Raw genomic sequence first — 20469 nt, forward strand, 5'->3', positions numbered from 1 at the left:
TTTCCCCATATGAATTAAGTTTATTGATGAAATAATCCTTTCCTTAGTGACATAGAATAAATCAACCCTCCACTGGGACAGATTATTGCAAGTAAGAGACTCTTTCATGCACGGATTCTCATCTGGAAATCTATTTCCAGAGACGTGTTATCTCCCCCCCCCTCCCCCACCAATGTGTTTATGCCGCAGACCTACCTGTGAGAAGTTGCCTCAGAAGACAGTTAAGTCACCCTTGCTGCAAGCAAGCTTCCTGCTTTCGCAACTGTTTGCAATAGTAAAATATGTACTCATGAACCAAGGGCTCCCATTTGTATTTTTTATGTGTAAATATACCTTTCTTTTTCTGAAAGCAAATACTGTGAGTTGTTTTTAATTTAGTATTGCATTTGTCTTGCTGGACTGCATACCAGTCATGGTTTATTTCCCGTTTGAACTGTGTGAAATAAAGTAACTTAATGCAACTATGGCTTTCATGGCGACCTACCCTTTTATTCTGGTTATAAAACAGGTGAGTTGACTAGTGTATTGCATTATTTATTACATATTTGCTTAAATATATATATATTTATTATATATATATATATATATATATATATATATATATATATATATTATATTATATATATATATATATATATATATATATATATATATATATATATATATATATATATATATCTATATATATACTATGTATATATACTACAACCTAAATGACATCCTAAATTGATGTCTGTTCTTATGGCTAGCTAGTGTATGTTTAAAAACCAATTTTAAACTATTCCTCAAACAACTAATTATACATTTCTGGACATTTTTGCATTATTAATTTTATTTCTTTGGCAAATTTTGTAGAAGCCTGGATGTTGATTTTTCAAAGTCCATTTTTAAAAAATACAAAATTCGCTGAAAAATTTGTATATATATATATATATATATATATATATATATATATATATATATATATATATATATATATTTTACATTTAACCTTGGGAAATGCTTACCATGAGCCAGTTACAGACTCTAAATGAATGATTTCGTTACTTACCTCTATTTTTTGTATAAAATCTGACTGCTGTTGATTCAGGAAATCGTAAAAACCCAAGGAAAAAGGGGAATTTATCTGAGCTGAGGGCTCTACTCACAATATTTGTAAGTAAACACGTTAGGGTAAGTTTAAAATTACGTGTATTTACATGAAACGAAATATCAGAAGATGAAATGGACCAATCAGGCAGGCAGGGCCTGAGAGGTTAATTATAACTGGGAAAGCTTGAAAGTACTGTATATCCGTCGGTGTGACGATGCTGATACAAGGCACAGTCAAGAGAGATTTCCACAGCTAACAAACCCTCTGTAAATGGAGAGATTCACGAATTAAAAGCCAGTAAGGACGCAGTAAAATATGCATAGGACAAGGCGAGCACGGAGGGTGTCAAGAAGCCTTGAACACACAATTTTATGTAATTTAAACACAGACATTTACGTAACACTGACCTAACAAGGCAAGGTTGATATGGAAATACTGGCACTTAGCAATGGAAATAGGAAGTGTAGTATGAGAATTAAAACAGTGTGACTGACTGGAAGAACCTTTGCAACAGATCACTTTATCTTGTAGAAGAGGTGGCTTCAGTGAGGGAAATGGTGGCAGAGGAAGGGCTAAGGGCTTCACTGGTAAGAAGGCTAAAGGTCCCTACAAGATAGGAACACGTGGTAGGGCATGGCTCTCTGATGAAGGTGGGAATGGAAGGGGAGATGTGTCTTGCTCGCGTCCAGAAATGTCTCTCTCGCTTGTGCCTTCATTGAGATCCTTAAATAACTTCGGTCAGGGGTCAGGAGGTCATCCACAGGCAGGTTGGGGTTGGTGGTGTTTCCTTATGCACGAGCATCATCTACGACTTAGTCCAGGTGTTCATGCCAGCTGTCCTCTCTTAATCTACCACCCTGGCGGTATTCCTGCCTCCGGCCAGGCTTAGGATCTGAAAGCAAAGTCTCCCACAGCATCACATGTTCAAGAAAAGAAAGTTGGAAAGCGATTAAGGGAGTGTGATTAACAGCTTAAGGGAGGGGCCTATATTCCTTCCACCCTTCCTTGTCAGGCAGTGCCCAAAATGCACTATTGTATTTTCCAGCTTTAAATGAAGCATTGGGTGGGTGGGATTCTTGGGAAAATTTAATATATATATATATATATATATATATATATATATATATATATATATATATATATATATATATATATATATATATATATATATATATATATATATATATATATATATATATATATATATATATATATATATATATGTATATATGTAATGACCACAGTGCCCTCATAAATTCTTGAATGCTTCACACTGTTTGGATACTCTTGTCACTATAAAGCCTTAGATTCAAATGCAAGTATATGAAGTAATTAAGAAGCCTGTAGCAGGATTCGAACCAGCATCCACAAGAAAGGTGATCAGGTCGGCAACGTGAGCTCCTTTTGATACCCTGTATGCTGGTTCTATTGCTGCTACGGGCATCAGAATTACTTTATAATCTTGCATTTGGATTTAAGGCTTTGTAGTGACAAGCATATCCGAAAAATGTGAAGCATTACAGATATATATTTAGTATTTATATATTCTTGGAAAACCTATATCTGTTACACTGTGGACTTTCACTTAAATAGTAACAAATTGCTTGGTGTGTGTTATATTGCACTCAACTTATCGTGCTCAGATGTCGGCTATCTTAAAAAACAGTTTAGTTTGTACGGTGTTTAAATAAATTGTGTTTTCCCTTTAATACATTTATTAGACTCTTAAAAGGTTACAATAATTTCTCTTACACCTGTTTCTTTATGGGTAACGGTACCGAGACTTTGGGAGACGCCGCAATTCTGTGAAGATGACAGCAGAACTCTGTCTTTAGAAGATATGTTCCCGAATTTTATCTGAGCCCACAACTGGACTCTGTCTTTGATTCGGCGGCACTAATTCACTTCACACCAACTGCATCTGTCTCCCGAGCTTAACTGTACTAACTTCCCTCTCTCTCTCTCTCTAGTTCGTTTATATAGGACTCTCTCCTTCTGCTAAGCCAGTCGTTCCCTGCCTTTTTAGCAGGTGACCCCAATCATGTTCCTCCAGCCATAACCACTACCCCACTGGTTTTATGCAGTGTATATAATTATATAATGCATGTGTTCCATGTTACTGTACTGTATTACTGACTGTAGGCTGTAAAAGCAAAGAACAAGTAAAATTTTCTTGTAAGAGGTTGTAAGGACTGGGGGTTGAGTGACATACTGGCTGGGTGTTAACTGGTTTATTGGTATGAGATAAATGTACAGAATCTTCGAAGATGTTATTGACGCGTGCTACCTGGAAATTCACTTGACGAGAAGAAATCCATGACTGTCCTTTTTCTTTGATGATCCACATTAACCGTTTGGCTGTGAAACAGAGAAAAATTCCCAGACATTCAGGAAATTTCACAACTTGGCGGCAGCGCACGTCATCACTGATATCATCCAACTTTGCAGGCCAAATGATGTCATTTTTATGATTTGGCTTCCTGACTGTGTAAATGAAGAATTCATCTGATGCAGCAACATGAAGAAAGTCAGCTTCATCCCAATCTTTAAGAAATGAACCACAAAACCATGCACGGTCATCTCTCTGTTGCTGAGCGATGTTGGGCTTGCTGATAACATGAAATGGCTTGATATCAGATTTTTTCAACTCACGATATACAGCACTATAACTTCTCTTCTTTCCCCTTTTTGTTTCTAGTTCAAGTTCCAATTTACGTAAAGACTTTCTTGGTCTACCTACTGCCTCAGCTATGATGTCTTTTGACCCCTGAGAAAGGACGTCAGGCCTTCCAAGATTCTCACTCTTTTTGCGATGACAGTCATATGGATTTTTGTTCCAGTTTCTTTTAACAAAGGATTCATCTCTTCTAATGTATTTAGCTATCCAGGAGCGGCGTGAAATGAAGGATGCGCCAGCATCCGTGGCCTCTCTGAAGGTTATAGCCCGGATTCGGTCAATCCATCTGATTTCCTCCAAGTCGTTAGCTATGGCTGTATACTCCGTCACTCAGTCTGAAAATACAAGAAATGTAAAATAAAAAATAGCTTAATAGAAACTTAAAATAATGTACTTGGAGATAATTTATAGCAGAAAACTTCATAACTTTCCATTTGTTCTGTGGAGGGGGGGCTCTCTAATTTTGAAACACCCAATATATATATTCAATTACAGTAGTTATTGTATACTGTGATGTTCATATTTATGGGCAAATTTTCTTTCGAATTTTGTATTCGTGTAAATGAACTTTGAACAAACAGCATCCAGTCCTTTACATATTTCCCCATAGAAATAAAGTTGATGATGCCAAAATGTCCAGAAAGGTATAATTAAGTTTGTAAGTATGTGAGGAATAGTTTAAAATGGTTTTTAAACATACAATAGCTAGTCACGAGATGAACATACATCAGTCAATTGCAGAATATAATTTACGCTGTAGTACCTTTGTCAGAGTATTTCAGGTGCAGACCTCATCTTAGGTCTAAATAAAAAAAAATGTTATGTTGTCACCACAAAGCCTTGAAATCCAAGTACATATAAAATGAACTTCCAGCGGTTGCCAATAATCTCTCTAAATTAGATTCAGATTCCGTTCGTCCGTGCCTTAATTAGTCTTGGAACTGCCATCTTCAACGCTGAAAAATTTATGTTCTCATTCTCTCACCTATTAACCTTTCACCCTCTGATCAAGCTGAAAGTTATTTGCTGTCCGTTTTTCGTTCTTTTGCTTCTTTTACCCTTTTGAGGAAACGTAAGTATGATATTTTTTTAAGGCAAACCTAAATATACATTCTTTGAACAAAGAGAGAAAAAGAAACATTTAGATCTTGGTGCATCGTAATTTTGTGTGCTCTGCTTTGCTCATCATTCGATATTATAAGTTGTAATGATACGATTAATCTTTTTCCAATCACCGCCCAACAAGAATGATCAGCAATTTACCCATATTCAACAATGATTGTAATGTAACATTACTATCAATATTGAAGTACTCCTAAATAAGAATATGTAGATCACGAAAGGAAGGTCGATTATGAGGGATTAGTTAATACTGGTCAAAAGCGAGCAATTTACTATACGCATTGCAAGAAGGGAGGAGGAAACGTTACATTATCGTAAACATTTCAAGTAAGTAATGGTAGAATTGATAGTACATAAAATTACCTAATTACGGAGAAATGATAATATAGGAAAAGAGTTCGACTCAGTTCTTAATATATAATGTTAATATAAACGATCAAAGTTCACCGTAATATTCTTTAATACTCACAGTTTTGATGGCATTTGGAAGCCCAAGCTTGTTGTGAGGGAATGCTTTCCCACAAAGTAGGGACAGGTTGAGTGGGACTAATTTCCCGCATTTATGTTAGTAAACACCAGTTAATATAGAACAGGATGAATTTTCAACACCGATTACGTCCATAGGTAGCAAATCACAGATGCAAAAAATGACGAGTGATAAAGGTATTTTCATCGCTATCACTTGTCATTCTTTTTCAACTGTTAATAGAGGTGGAAAGAGAAGAGGAGAGAGAGAGAGAGAGAGAGCGCTCGGGGGTGGGGAGGGCGAATATACGTGACAGTTCTGGTGCATATTCTACTTACAAGTAAGACAAATTTACATAGATAATTAAAATGCAAGGGCCAAACTATTACCATAAATTACGAATTATTATTACTTATAACCGAATACATCAAACGGTGAATCTCTAACCATGATGGGGTCATGCAAAGATATTATGAATCAAAAGGTAGGCATTTGCAAGTAACAGTTTGGTATTTCAAGGCCGTTTTGGAATAAAACAAAAATTCCATGCATGAGAGCATACCAAAGTGAGAGAGAGAGAGAGAGAGAGCGAGAGAGAGAGCGAGAGAGAGAGAGAGAGAATAAATGGATATTTCTTTTGCACAAATATTCCAGTAGCCGAAACCACTTAGGACAAGGAGTATTATTCTGAGTCTGAGTCTGCCTTGCTTTTTCTTGATTCTTGAAGAACTGCGTGTAAATATCTTCCTTTTAGTCTGGTATGAAATGATAAAAGTTATGTCTTTGACAATATAACACGCATAAATGAGGTTTGTCTTTGATAAGGCAGGTGGAAAAATAACTGTAATTGTAATGAAAGTAAGAGTGACTTCGTATAATTATCCATTTTTATAGTAGGTACACTAAAACCAAATGAGGAATTAGGGACTGAGAGACAGACCCTTCGACGTGCATGTCCACAAGCATTTAAGATTAGCCTTGTTCGCTGCAACAAATTACTCCGTGGTGTGAGCAGTGGCGTCATTTAGATTTTACTTGGGGGATTTTGGGGGTCGGGGAAGGCTTAGAAGTTATGGTATGGGTGGGGTGGCGAGCAAGCGAGCCCTATCAGCCGGGGGTTGGCGGGGGGCTGTAAGTACCCTCTAGAAATTTTTGGAAATTTGCGCGCATTTTGAAGCCATACAAGATTCACCTTGGCGTGAATTTTACTGTTGTTGTTATTATTATTATTATTATTATTATTATTATTATTATTATTATTATTATTATTATTATTTCAAAGGCTAGGCGGGCAAACCAAGTCTTGGGGGGTGGGGGCCATCAGTGTCTTGAGGGGGCAGATGCCACCCCCGAATGACGCCCCTGGGGGTGATTGTTGCTGGATGAAGGTGCGACAATTTCTAATGCCTTCAACAATATCTCGAGACTAGGTCATTTTTCATAACAATATCCTCCTTTTGAACGTACACGATTTTCAAAATATCTCCTTTCACAGCCCCATCTTATCACAACATTATATGACACAAATGGAAAGAGTCGACCTAACTCGGAATATCTAAAAACATAATAATACCACCTCAATATATATCTCATTTATTGATGATGAACCATTGTTAAGAACATCTTCAGTTATTGATTCTCATCCATTATACGTTTCTAGACTTCGATACGTTTAATCAAGGTCTAGATACCTTGCGTTTAATCGTCACAAACCAACATAATATGTAACATACTGGAAACCTACCTATGACTCGACCACTGCCTTAGAGGGAACTTGTCACAGAGGCGCCTTGCTGACACAGCAGTGCTGACGCACACGCTCTCTTCTAACGCATCAGCAAGCTCTTCCCTCATTTTTGATTGACAACGGCAGGTCTCTCGCCTTTCAGTCAGCTAACATAGTAACTTGGCTCACACTTAAACGACAACAAGACAGAAACAAAGTCCTCAAAAAATATAAGATCATAACATAAAGCGAAAAATTGAAACCCTATAGATCATTACACCCAACTCCAACAAAATTTATTCTTAATAATGCCGCCAGAGCATTCATTTGCATGCAACAAATTTTACATACAAATTTTGTATGTATATATATGTGCTCATTTACATGCAATTAATTTTACATACAAATTTTGTATGTATATATATATATACTCATTTGCATGCAATTAATTTCACATAAATTATATATATATATATATATATATATATATATATATATATATATATATCAAACAACAAAATTGTTCATTCTTAATAACATCAGAATATTCATTTGCATGCAATAAATTTTACGTTATTTATGCAGTATATACATACATGTGCGTATACATATATGTATGTATGTATGTATGTATATTTTATGTAAATATATATAGATATATAGATAGAAAGATATATATATATATATATATATATATATATATATATATATATATATATATATATATATATATATTGAATATACAGTATATATAAATCTATTAAGCAAGTGTAGGCATAACAGTTTATTTTGCAAGCTTTCGAGGCAAATAATCTCATCATCAGGCTGAAATAATGACGAAAACTATAAAAATCACTTAAATTTAACAAGATCAAATATCTTACCCAAAATTATCTAAGATAAAATAGATTTTTAAAGTACGATAAAATAAAAGAAGTACAAATAAAAATTAAGCAAAGCTACTAAGATATAAAACAATAAATAGGAAATACAAATGAAATTGATTGTAAAGTAAACTTAAGTAAAAAATGCGCCGAAGTTTCTTCGGCGCAATCGAGTTTTCTGTACAGCCGCTAAGCGTATAATCAAGGCCACCGAAAATAGATCTGTCTTTCGGTGGTCTCTGTGTAATGCAGTATGAGCTGCTACCCATGAAACTTTAACAACAGCCCGGTGGTGGCATGTCCTTTATCGTTGCCAGAAGTACGATTATGGTTAACTTTAACCTTAAATAAAATAAAAACTACTGAGGCTAGAGGGCTGCAATTTGGTATGCTTGATAATTGGAGGGTGGATGATCAACATACAAATTTGCGGCTCTCTAGCCACCGTCGCTTTCAAGATCTGAGGGCGGACAGAAAAAGTGCAGACGGACAAACAAATAGCCATCTCACTAGTTTTCTTTTACAGAAAACTAAAACCAGGTGCAAAGTAAAAACAAATATCGAGCTGTTGAATACCTGTAGAGAAACAAATTACATAGTTGTAAATATTACATGTACATTTACTCTGAAATGAAGACGCCAAGTCTGTTTGAAGAAAAGCAATGTACTATTAAATCTTGGTCAGTGGAAGGATGGGTCCGTGCTAAAATATGCTCTCTTGAGGCTGAAATTTTTGTTTAAGTAAAGTCGGAGATCCTTGCGTTCCAAAATGCTGTCTGAGTCAGCACGAACTGGCTCCTATGCAGACCGCACTGCTGCAATCAGGTGCATAAATAAAAGACAGTCGAATAAAGGTCAACAAAAGAGCATGTCTCTCCCTCGCCAATCTAAAATACTTCATATCTCTTTGTGTTTGGCCGTGAAGTATACCAGTCGAAGACGAAATTTCCTGTTTAATTTTTGTCCTGAGCGTGGTAAAAGACAAAAGCAGGTAGGTGTTGTGGGAAATTCCCCGCACAACAATCTTTTCATAATATTTTGGTGTATTAACACATTTTCATATGATCTATTACTTACTGTAGAGTCATTAGTATCGTCTGTTGTCATAAGAAAAAGACTGATTTAATTTTTTTTGTGAATTGCCTTCTGTCAGGTAACCGACAGACGACGAGAACTATGTTATTTGTATCTGTTATTCATGTGAAATTTAAATGCCTCTACATGTTTGAGTTTTGTAGAAATATGTATGTCTCCATTGCAATATTAATAAGGGAAAAGAAACCACATCTATTGGAGGGGACACTTACATTATTTTGTTTGATTTTTCTATGATTCTGCTGAAATAATTTCTGAAGAAGCTAAAAAAAAAGTATACCTTAGTTTAACCAGACCACTGAGCTGATTAACAGCTCTCCTAGGGCTGGCCCGAAGGATTAGATTTATTTTACGTGGCTAAGAACCAATTGGTTACCTAGCAACGGGACCTACAGCTTATTGTGGAATCCGACCGCATTACAGCGAGAAATGAATTTCAATCACCAGAAATAAATTCCTCTAATTCTTCATTGGCCGGTCGGAGAATCGAACTCGGGGCCAGCAGTGAAGAAGGAAGAGCTGGAGGGAAGTTGGTGGTGTGTTTATGAAAAAGATGCTTACGTCTGCATCAGAGAGTTGGTCACTAGTCAAGTCACTGAGTGATGCCCGACGGTTGCGTGATTGCGTGTACTGCACGGGCATGATATCACCCAAAATTGTGTTGTCAGACACCACCAATTAATTCACTACGTTTAACAAATATATTGGAATTCATTAGTGTTATGTTTTTAATTTATTTTGGATAACGAACTTGAGAATGATCTTAAAGTTTTTTTTTATATTAGTGTGAACTTTGTAAGTCAGGTCTGTATTCGCTTGTCTCCTTTTCCCTAAAACCCGAATGCAGAACGGAACGAACGGCTTCTTGGCTCACTTTTTTGGAGTTGATCTGTAATCTGGTGTCGTTTTGTGATGTGTTTTGTGCTTTAGAAAGGGCGATCACCCTTGTTCTTTGAACCTTGTCACTTGGATCGTTTGAGTGCCTTTGAAGTGTAACCCCTTTTTTGAGTAATTCATTTTCATTTATCTCATATAATTACCCATTTGATATGTTTAACCATTAGATATTTAATTAATTTTAAGTTTAAATTCAGCAAGTGCATTTCAATACCCCTCCATTTTATTTCATTTTCCTGTGATCCAAGTTTAGTGAATATAATTTGATATGATAAACTCTGTATTGTGTTCATACTTCGAAGTTACGCAAATAATTTATAACAGAACGAGGTAACATACACCGAGTCCTTTAAGGTCTGAAAATCAACCCGTGAGTACTCGAAACATTTAGAAAAGGGCGAGCACCTCTTGTCTTATCGCGCAGCAACTTATGATATGAGTTCATTGAGTCTATAGGGACTGCTCAGTAAGTGGAAGAAATTAATCGTGGTACTGTTCATTCAAAATATTAGTGTGTTATCCTTGTTAGCACTGAATTGGGTTGAGAGACATCTCCCCGTAATTTAGAATGGTGCGTGGTGTTGTTTTACGTAAGGTTTTTAGCGGTTTTTGACCAAGTAACAAGATTAATCATACAGTCCACTTTGTCCATACAGTCACTTTTTCGCCACAGGTGTTCTCAGTTAAGTCATCTAAAAGGAGAACCATGTCATTATGAGAATCTAAAATATAAGCAAACACTGAAAACTTTAATTATCAAAGTACATACTAATTTACATTTTTATGAATTTAGTGACCAACAGGTGATTTTCCCTAATTCAGTGCCTGCAATTTTCCGGAAAGAGAAGACATCTTTTATTGTTAGCATTTTCATTCAACATTACAGTCTACTTAAGCATAATTTTCATTTTTGGTTGAAACAAGCTAGTATAAACATTGTTATGATTTTTCTTGACACATTTTAAAACATTACTAATTACTGACTGAATGACAGAAAATAAAGGAAAGCGAGTCAAGACATGCTGGACACGACTGTGTTTCGTAACTTCAATTCTTGTGGAAGACACTCGAATGTATCACAAAAAAAAAGTTAAGTATACCTTAGTTTTACCAGACCACTGAGCTGGTTAACAGCTCTCCTAGGGCTGGCCCGAAGGGTTAGACTTATTTTACGTGGCTAAGAACCAATTGGTTATTAGCAACGGGACCTACAGCTTATTGTGGAATCCGAACCACATTATAGCGAGAAACGAATTTCTATCACCGGAAATAAATTCCTCTAACTCTTCATCAGCCGGCCGGGGAATCGAACTCCGGCCCAGTGAGTGCCTGTCCGCAGCCCTACCGACTCACCCAGCGAAGAACTCGAATGTATCACAGCCGTCGACAAAATTAGACACTTGGGATCACACTTACTCTAAACATCCAGCATGGATATCGTAAAAGGAGCGCATGTTTAACCAACCTTGCAGACGTCTTCGATGATTATGTTTAGTACACATGATAAAGTTAGAGCCATGTTAAAATGTCAGATAACCCCTAAAAGCAATTTGTTGATCAAATTAATGGACAAACTTGACTATTAGAAAATATAAAAGATGGACATAAGTGGTAAAATAAATGGGAATCTTGATTATCTGAATATAATTGTAAGTTACACTGATGAAAAGTTCTTCATTGGCAGGGCTGTTGGCCCAGCGTTCGACTCTCTGACCGGCCAATGAAGATTTAGAGGAATTTATTTCTGGTGATAGAAATTCATTTCTCGTCATAATGTGGTTCGGATTCCACAATAAGCTGTAGGTTCCTTGCTAGGTAACCAGTTGGTTCTTAGCCACGTAAAATAAGTCTAATCCTTCGGGCCAGCCCTAGGAGAGCTGTTAATCAGCTCAGTGGTCTGGTTAAACTAAGATATACTTAACTTAGCCTCCTTCAGTCATGTCACTTGTTAAGATAGAAAATGAGGGCTAACTTGGAAAGAACTGTTTGCCGTTAGTAAGAAGCCAGAACTAAGTGTAGATATCCAGAGTAACTATAGTCCGGTTTCGCTTTTAATACATGCCAGCTTATCTCCACGGAAGTGTAACAATACTGGATAGATGCAAAAAGTTTAAGAGAAAAGAGTGTGCAACAGAAAGGCTGAAAAACAAGTAAAAAAGAGACAGTTATGCAGAAGTACGGCTAGAATGTCACCCTTGTGAAATTCTTGTGTCAGTCACACTAGGTTGTCTAGGGGAATTAAAAGCCGGACTTGTGAAATTGGAGAGAGAGAGAGAGAGAGAGAGAGAGGCCAAGTTAAGGGCGTGGCATCCCCTATGCTTAGAGCCGAAAAAGGCATTAGCTACTGTTTATAACCTCAAATTGAAAGCAAAAGCTGCAATCTCTCTCTCTCTCTCTCTCTCTCTCTCTCTCTCTCTCTCTCTCTCTCTCTCTCTCTCTCAAAACAATAGTAGAAAAAACTACCATAGAACTCATTCTTTCTTTGCCCTTAACAGGGGCAATGCAGCTTATTTTTATTGTAATTCATCATCTTTTTTTATTTCTTTTTACCAAAGCACAAAGTCTGAATTAAATTTTCCTCAAAGAAGAAACACGAAAGTACTGAGACCAAATGAAAGTGAAAGGATCGAAGCAAACTTAAGAGCGCATAGTGAAATTTTTGTGGAGAAAATCTCGAGAACTTGTTTTATCTGGCTTCAGGATCACGTATTCACGAAAAGTTCACGGACGCTGAAGTTAATGTTTTATGTGTAGATGTTGATATGCAATTGCATAATTAAAATCACTTGTCAGCCGTGACGTCATACTAATGTGATGGACTGAAAAATATCGAAATTTCGCCGTTGATTCTTTTGATTGAAAGACAGTTTACATGTATTACTTCTCGAAAATTTTGTTACTTAATGTATTTCATCTTATTTATAAAAACTTCGACTGGCTGCGACAACAGGCTGAGCGGATGTATGTATTAGTGGTCCAAAGTCAAAGTCACAAGAAATCGAACATATCCACAAATCTGGATGCCGCAGATAACACAAAATGTTCGACTCAAACTTGTTCACTGACACTGCGCCTAGACATACAGTAATCCAAAATGGCACATATTCTATAGATTTCTATTTTTGTTAGTTTTTAAGTATGATTGAATATTTGCTAATAAGCCTATGTAAGTTAGCTGTCAAAACCGGCTTGTATAGAATGTTTGAGGAAAACAATATAACAATTTACTATAGTATCATCATGTCTTCATCAAATTTCTTGGTGCTGGCATAGTATATTGTTTCCATCGCTTCATACTCGAGATGGACTGACTGTATCCCAAGTGACAGCAGAAGGCTTCACATGACGTTAATGTGCTGGAAGAAAAATTGACAGATAAACAGAATCTATTGTTTATATCAGATTCGAGTGACGTCATATATGACGTCATTATCTGTCAAAGGGCATACTCGTGATGACGTGAAACGAACTCGGCCCGTGTTTTGTTATGGTTGTGAAAGGACCAGAACCAGTCGATTGCCTCATAACCCACCCGCTTTACCCGTGCCCTTTCCCATGTTTGTGTAATCTGTCACTAGTTTGGATACCACGAAAGTTATGGTGAGTGCCACTTACTGCCACATTGGCTGGAATTCCCTGCTGAAGATTAGCCTTCTGTAGGTTTTACCTTAGTGCAAGGACATTCGAGATCTATCCTAGAACCGATGGACCGCATCCTAGCTGAGATCGGTTGGCTAAATGCGAATCTGTGCTAATGCAGACTGATTTAGCCTCTTCTGGACGTAGCCTCGGCAAGGCTGGCAGATTCTGGTAGCCTAGAGTACTTCCAGTAGGTTGGTTAACCTGGGCTTCATTAAATTTCAGTATAGTCTGTCCTTTGAAATACAAATAGCTGTAGGTTATCGAGGGAGGTAAACCATAGACTATCCTTCTTAGGCTGTGGTAATATAGTAACCTAAGCTGATTTAATGGTAGACTAATTGGTACCAGTATACTTTGATAACATTTCTCCGAGTTATTTTGCTGCGTTTTCAGCCTTGCTCTCCTTAGCCTAGTATACTTGATATAAAATAGGCCGTATACTAAAAACTATTGCAGATTTACTTTTACTGAGATGTTTACTGTCTTTTGTTTGTTTTGATGCTCATACCCTTGGGGCTGGTAGTAAATTTGTTCATGTGAGTGGACATGGTGCTAAAGTAAAACTTTACTACCCAATTAGGTTATTATAGGCTATGTTAGATAATTTCATGTAAAACATGAATTGCATATTTTTCGGGCTGCATATCTTGGGGTTCTTGCACATTTGACTATTATTATTGGTGCAGGAAACTCATTATTTGATAAGTTTATACTTTAAACCATTATTATATTTTAAATAATATAATATAATAATTCTCATATGTTTTAATGTGTGCTTTGAGCGTATCTGATGTTCATTTCATTAGCAAATGACCTAGAGTATCAGGTCCTTACTGTAGTGCATGAAATTAGTTTGATAATATTCGCTAAACTTATATTAATCTGACAGAATTATCAGTTGGATTAAGGTCCTTGTATTTAACTTGTTTTCTCCCCCACCCAAATATCCTGCTTTCCCACTGTGGTCCCAAGAAGGTACTCATTTTCTAGCAAAACGAGTGTTTGAAACGTTCAGAGCATATTCAAGGCAGAGCATATTCAAGGCCAAAATGCAATAATGGTCTAAATAAAATAATACCCATCATTCTGCTGATTTTACCCCATAGGATGTTCAACAGTTAGCCTATTGGGTCCTAATCCCTGAAGGAAAACTGGGTGTTTTGGGGGCAAAAGCCAAAAAACTAGACTAGTGTAGGGTAGTGAAATGCATTAACACAAAGAGAAAAAAAAAATAGACAAAATGCATGAAAAGGTGATGGAGGTAGCATTTGTCAGGAAGTGCTTGGGTTAGATGGGTACACTACACCCAAATCATAAGTCCATATACAGTCTAACACTAGGCTAGGGTGGTGTTGATCTTCTTCTAACCTACTTTATTTAGCTTGCCAGAAAAATAAGAGGACTGTGTTATGTGCTTTGATAGTTTGAATTATTAAATTAAGGATGGTTGTTTGGGTGTTCTAAACAAAATGAGTAAAGAGGTTCACTATAGCCATTTGTCCTACCTGGCATATTCGGAAATTTATCTTGACAAATTTTAGTTTCAACTGATGTACTAGAGAGGAAATACGTGAGAACAAAGTATTAAGAAGATTAAGAGAGAAGAAATAATTAGGAAAACTATAATTATATTGTTTGAGGAACACCATCTGATCAGTCCTATTCAGTGAAGAAATGTTGTGAGGATAATAGAACTTCGGGAGTTAGCGCCGAAGCGGAAAAAAAGTTTTTTTCAAAAAATCACAGCACGCTTAGTTTTTAAGATTAAGAGTTCATTTTTGGCTCCTTTTTTTGTCATTGCCTGAAGTTTAGTATGCAACCATCAGAAATGAAAAAAATATCATTATCATATATAAATATTAAAATATATGACAGCGCAAAAAAAAAATTTCATATATAATTGTATACAAATCACGCTGTGAGCAAAACGGTTAAAGCTAACGAGTTATTTTTTTTTCTTTGTATTGTACACTAAATTGCAATGATTTTGGTATATAACAAATTGTAAACGATCAAAGCAACACAGAGAAAATATTATCACAAATGATGCATGAATTAACGCCGGGACGTAAAAAGTTTTTTCAAAAATTCACCATAAATCGAAATGATGTGCTAGAGACTTCCCGTTTGGTGCAAAATGAAGGTAATTGATTGAATATTACTAGACTGTAAGTGTTTTAGCTTACATTTGCAGTTTTCGACCATTTCGGTCGAGTTAAAGTTGACCAAAAGTAGAATTTTTTCTATTTATCGTGATTTACATGAAAATATTTCAAAACTGATAAAAGCTACAACCATGAGTTATATTTTTTGTATTCTACATGAAATTGCCCACATTTCCATATATAAAACTTTATGTAACGACTAAAATAAAACGGTGCAAACATTACGACAAAGTGACGAAAGAATTTCCAAGATGTTCCACCGAGTTACTGAGCGGACGTAAGGAAAAAGTTTTTTTCAAAAATTCACCATAAATCGAAATATTGTGCTAGAGACTTCCAGTTTGTTGCAAAATGAAGGTACATGATTGAATATTACTAGAATGTAAAAGTTTTAGCTTACAATTAAGTTTTTCAACCATTTCAGTTGAGTTAAAGTTGACCGAAGGTTGAAATTTTGGCACTTATTGTGATTTATATGGAAATATTTCAAAACTGATAAAAGCTACAACCATGAGTTATTTTCTGTTATATTCTACATGAAATTGCGCACATTTCCATATATAAAAGTTTATGTAACGACTAATATAAACCAGTGCAAACATTACGACAAAGTGACAAAAGAATTTCAGAGATGTTTGGCAGAGTTACCGCACGTGGACGTAAGGGAAAAGTTTTTTCAAAAATTCACCATAAATCGAAATATTGTGCTAGAGACTTCCAATTTGTTGCAAAATGAAGTTAAATGATTGAATATTACTAGAATGTGTGAGTTTTAGCTTAATTGCGTTTTTCTACCATTTCGGTCGAGTTAAAGTTGACCGAAGTTGAAATTTTGGCACTTATCATGATTTATAAGAAATATTTCAAAACTGATAGAAGCTACAACCATGAGTTGTTTTCTGTTGTATTCTACATGAAATTGCACATCTCCATATATAAAAACTTATGTAACGACTAATATAAACCGGTGCAAACATTACAACAAAATGACGAAATAATTTCTGAAATTTTCGGCCGAGTTACCTTGTGGACGTATGGAAAAGTTTTTTCAAAAATTCACCATAAATCGAAATATTGTGCTAGAGACTTCCAATTTGTTGCAAAATGAAGGTAAATGATTGAATATTACTAGAATGTAAGAGTTTTAGCTTACAATTGCGTTTTTCGACCATTTCAGCCGAGTCAAAGTTGACCGAAGGTTGAAATTTTTTGTAGTCGACGTACGGTACGTCCACTCGGCACCCAACAGACAATTTTAGTCGATGTACGATACGTCCAGTCGGCATTTAAGGGTTAAGCACCTCCATTTTGCTAGATTTCTGTCTGCTTCTTGGTCATCAATATTCAGCAAGTCAAGTTCATCAAGGACTAATTTTCAACACTTATGCCTGTAAGGGTAAATCAAAGATGTTCCCATATGTTGTAAAGTGCAATAAGTTTTAAAGGTTTTGTTTCTCTTGACTGCTCTCAACTTCTATCTGTAACTCATCAAGGGTTATCAGCCCACAGCCTATACACTTTGGAGGGTTAGGTCTTTCAGCTAGCACTTAATGGCTGGAGGTCTTATGAGTCACAGGAAATGCATAACCTCAGCACTTCCATTCACACATGTGAAAACAGTTGACACTGACATACATGTTAAGAGTGCAGTGCTGATGATGCACGCACTGCTCCCATGGTAGATGTGGTGCATGCATCGATCGTTGTGCTTCTGTTGCCCTTTGTCATCAACCTAGCACTACTGTATTTCTGCTTTAACACAGAAACCCTCTCCTCTCTTTGCAGGAAAGCTCTGCACAGTAAAAGCACAAAATGCATTACAGTATCAGTTTTCTGCTGATAACATTAGCAGGCCCTCTGCTGTGATTCTTGCTGCTCTTAGTATTTTCCATTCTCCTGGGAAAGTTGGTATAGAGGCCAACTCCTTTTATTTATCAGATGTTGGTGTAGTTCATCAAGACTTACAGAACAACTGCTTTTTTAATAGAATTTAAGAACAACTGCATTTGTAATAGAAGTTAGTTACAGAACAACTGCCTTTTTAATTACATTCAAAGAGCACTCATTCTGTTTTATAAAGATTGCATTCCATATCTATCACGTCTGCATTTCTTTACAGGAATTGAGAAATGGGAATGTAATTTTACCGCATAAAAGGTAACATTTTAGGCAGATGCATCTTCTTGATATGGAAATAATGATTTAGAGAATCCTCTGATTGGTTTGTGAAATACATTTGTTCCAACACAATATACAAACCATTGGTACTCTACTTTAGGAATTACTTTCAGCGAAGCTGGAAACGGCCGTTGAACTTTCAAACAAGGTGGTCCCACTCTCCCAGATGTAAACATTCCAATAACATCCCAATTTGCTTTCGGCCATCATGTGGTACAGACGTGTTTCTTTGCTCTCTGCCCTGACTTCCATTGAGCTGTTTTTCCGGTGGGATCTTTTCTTTTTGTTGTTTGCTTTGTGTTTTTTTTCATAATCATGCAATTCATGAAGGAAATAAACCTCGTAAGCCCGCCTTCCCTCAGTGTTTGTGTCCTGGGGTTGGCGGGAAGAAATGTAATAGTTTCAGATCGAAAGTTGATGTGGACCTGCACACTCTTTGCTCTTCTTGCAGGGGTCATGTGTGTTCACGGGAATCTTCTTTTACTAAGTGTTGCTCCTGGTCGGCTGAGCAGTGGGCGAGGTTTGAAGGGAGGAAACAGTACCGGAGGAAGCCTTCCAAGGTGTCGTCTGAGGGTTACATGCCTCTGATGACTCCCTTGGTGGCTAATCTTTCGGGATCTTTTCTCTCTCCTGGCAAGCTTCCCCCTCTAGCTGCCTCTCCTTCAGGAGAGGACTCCCTTGGTATTCTTCGCTCGCTTTGTCGGGCTTGGAACAGTGTGGGGGAGCGGACGATCAGGACGATCTCTTCTCGGGGGCCTATCCTCGCCCGGGGTGGGGAATTTTTCCCCCCCCCAGAACAAGCGGAGTCTCCCTCCCTTAACCAGACTTTATCGTCAGGTTTGGCAGTAGAGGCTTCTCTTGGGAAGCAGGCTTCAGATCTCGACTCAACCTGGCTCTGCCTGGGTCTTAGTCTACCATCACTGGAAGGTCTCTTGGCTCATCTGACCCACACCGCGGGTACTGCTACAATCAGCACAATTACGATGACTGCTTTTGCTAAGATGCCAGTGACTGTCTCTTCTCACCTGGCTACCCAGGCAACTGCCACGCCGGCATCCCATCACTCAGTGCCGCTGCTGCCTGGCTTCCTGGCCCCACTGTCTGCTACCTCCTCCCCTTCTTCTTCCAAGGCTTGTCAGTTGAAGAAGAAGGCCAACTCTCCCCCGCCTTCTAAGAAATCCCATTCTGGGACTTCTAAGGGACTGCCTCCCTCCACAGGGGAAGCAGTGGGATGTCTCGTCGGCTCTTCCTGTCCTTCGGGTCAGGGAACCGAATCGTTGACCCCTGGGTCTAGCGTTTCGGGAGCCGCGGGCATGTAAACCTCGGTCTGCACACCTGTTGCCGCACCTAAGAAGTTAGCTTCGAAGGCCGACGTCAACCACAACCTGTCGCCAGCTTATACAATACTCTGAGCGCCCAGGAGTGCTCACTGGCTCCGAGGAAGAATAAAGAGCTCTCCGTCCAGCTGGAATGTTCAGATATTACCTGAAAGGGACTTGAAGCTCAAGACCATGCATCCATACCCCTAGGGTGTTATGACAAGAACTTGTCTCGCCCTCTGATTAGATCATCTAGTCCTTTATCCTAATGGACTTTGTTTTCTGAGACACTCAGATTTAGGAGAGCATTTTCCTCATACTGTATTAAGTAAAAGCTAAAGACATCAGAACAGCTTCCACCTTAATAGCTTTCAGGCACTACTTGTCCCTTACGTCCATTCTACAGTAGTCCTTCTTGAAGTGCAATCGTGGCTTCTCACTGTTTTCAGGAAGTGAAGCAGTGTTAAAATTTGGCAGTACCTTGCGTTTATTAGTAATTGGCATGGTATCGTGGAAGGAAGCATAGGATTTTCTCTTATTGTCTCTTCACTTTGTAGTAAGGTGCCGAGTTTTAGGGAATCGAGGGGTGCAAGGTACCTGGAGACCCACCACTCTCAGTGGATGGGTTGTGGTTTCCATTTCAGTGTAGGTGACAGTGTTATCTGGTTGTTTTTATTGCGATACTGCACCCAGGAAAAGGGCACTTGTTTTTTATTTTGTAATGCTTTGGCAGCCCTCAGAGTATATACTCTTCGGCTACAAAGCTCCCACTGAAGTAGAGGCGACCCTCAGCTTTACTGCCGCGCCACTACAGGTCAAGTTGAGCACCAACCTGAGGCAGTATCTACTGCAGGCCCCCGTAACTAACAAGAAATGACAAGCATTTCTAATTCATTACATGACTTAATGTTTTGGAATAAAATATGTCCATCTATCCCACCTCCTGTCAGTGTGGTATTCAGCTATGTAATTACTTGGTAAGTTATTTATATAAAAATGTCATTTTTATAATAAAAGTTTTTTATATACTTACCAAGTAGTTACATGATCAGAGCCCTCCCTCCTCCCGTCTGATGGACATAAACATAAACAGAATGAGGATATCTGCTAAGTCATTCCTTGTACTGTATTGCCATTAGTGGGCAGTACCGGTCACCTTCACCAAACAGTCAAAGCGTTACCATGAATTTTGAATTTAAGCTGTC

The 20469-nt window shown here is 37.5% G+C and overlaps 2 protein-coding genes across 2 annotated transcripts in view; one reads left to right on the plus strand and one right to left on the minus strand.

Annotated features, from left to right (window-relative positions):
- LOC136851583 (glutamate receptor ionotropic, delta-2-like) overlaps positions 1-14150 on the minus strand; it is a 67526-nt gene extending 53376 nt beyond the window's left edge. The window contains exons 1-2 of the mRNA XM_067125867.1: positions 14111-14150; positions 10597-10682 (exon numbers count right to left, since the gene is read on the minus strand). Of these exons, the coding sequence (XP_066981968.1) occupies positions 10597-10682; positions 14111-14150 (126 nt within the window). The remainder of the gene's footprint in view (positions 1-10596; positions 10683-14110) is intronic.
- Positions 13402-20469, plus strand: part of LOC136851590 (polyamine-transporting ATPase 13A2-like) — a 227693-nt gene continuing 220625 nt past the window's right edge. The window contains exon 1 of the mRNA XM_067125881.1: positions 13402-13560. The gene's annotated coding sequence lies outside the window, so the exon portion shown is untranslated. The remainder of the gene's footprint in view (positions 13561-20469) is intronic.

This window comes from Macrobrachium rosenbergii, chromosome 3 (assembly GCF_040412425.1).
Source record: "Macrobrachium rosenbergii isolate ZJJX-2024 chromosome 3, ASM4041242v1, whole genome shotgun sequence".
NCBI classification, from domain to species: Eukaryota; Metazoa; Arthropoda; class Malacostraca; order Decapoda; family Palaemonidae; genus Macrobrachium; species Macrobrachium rosenbergii.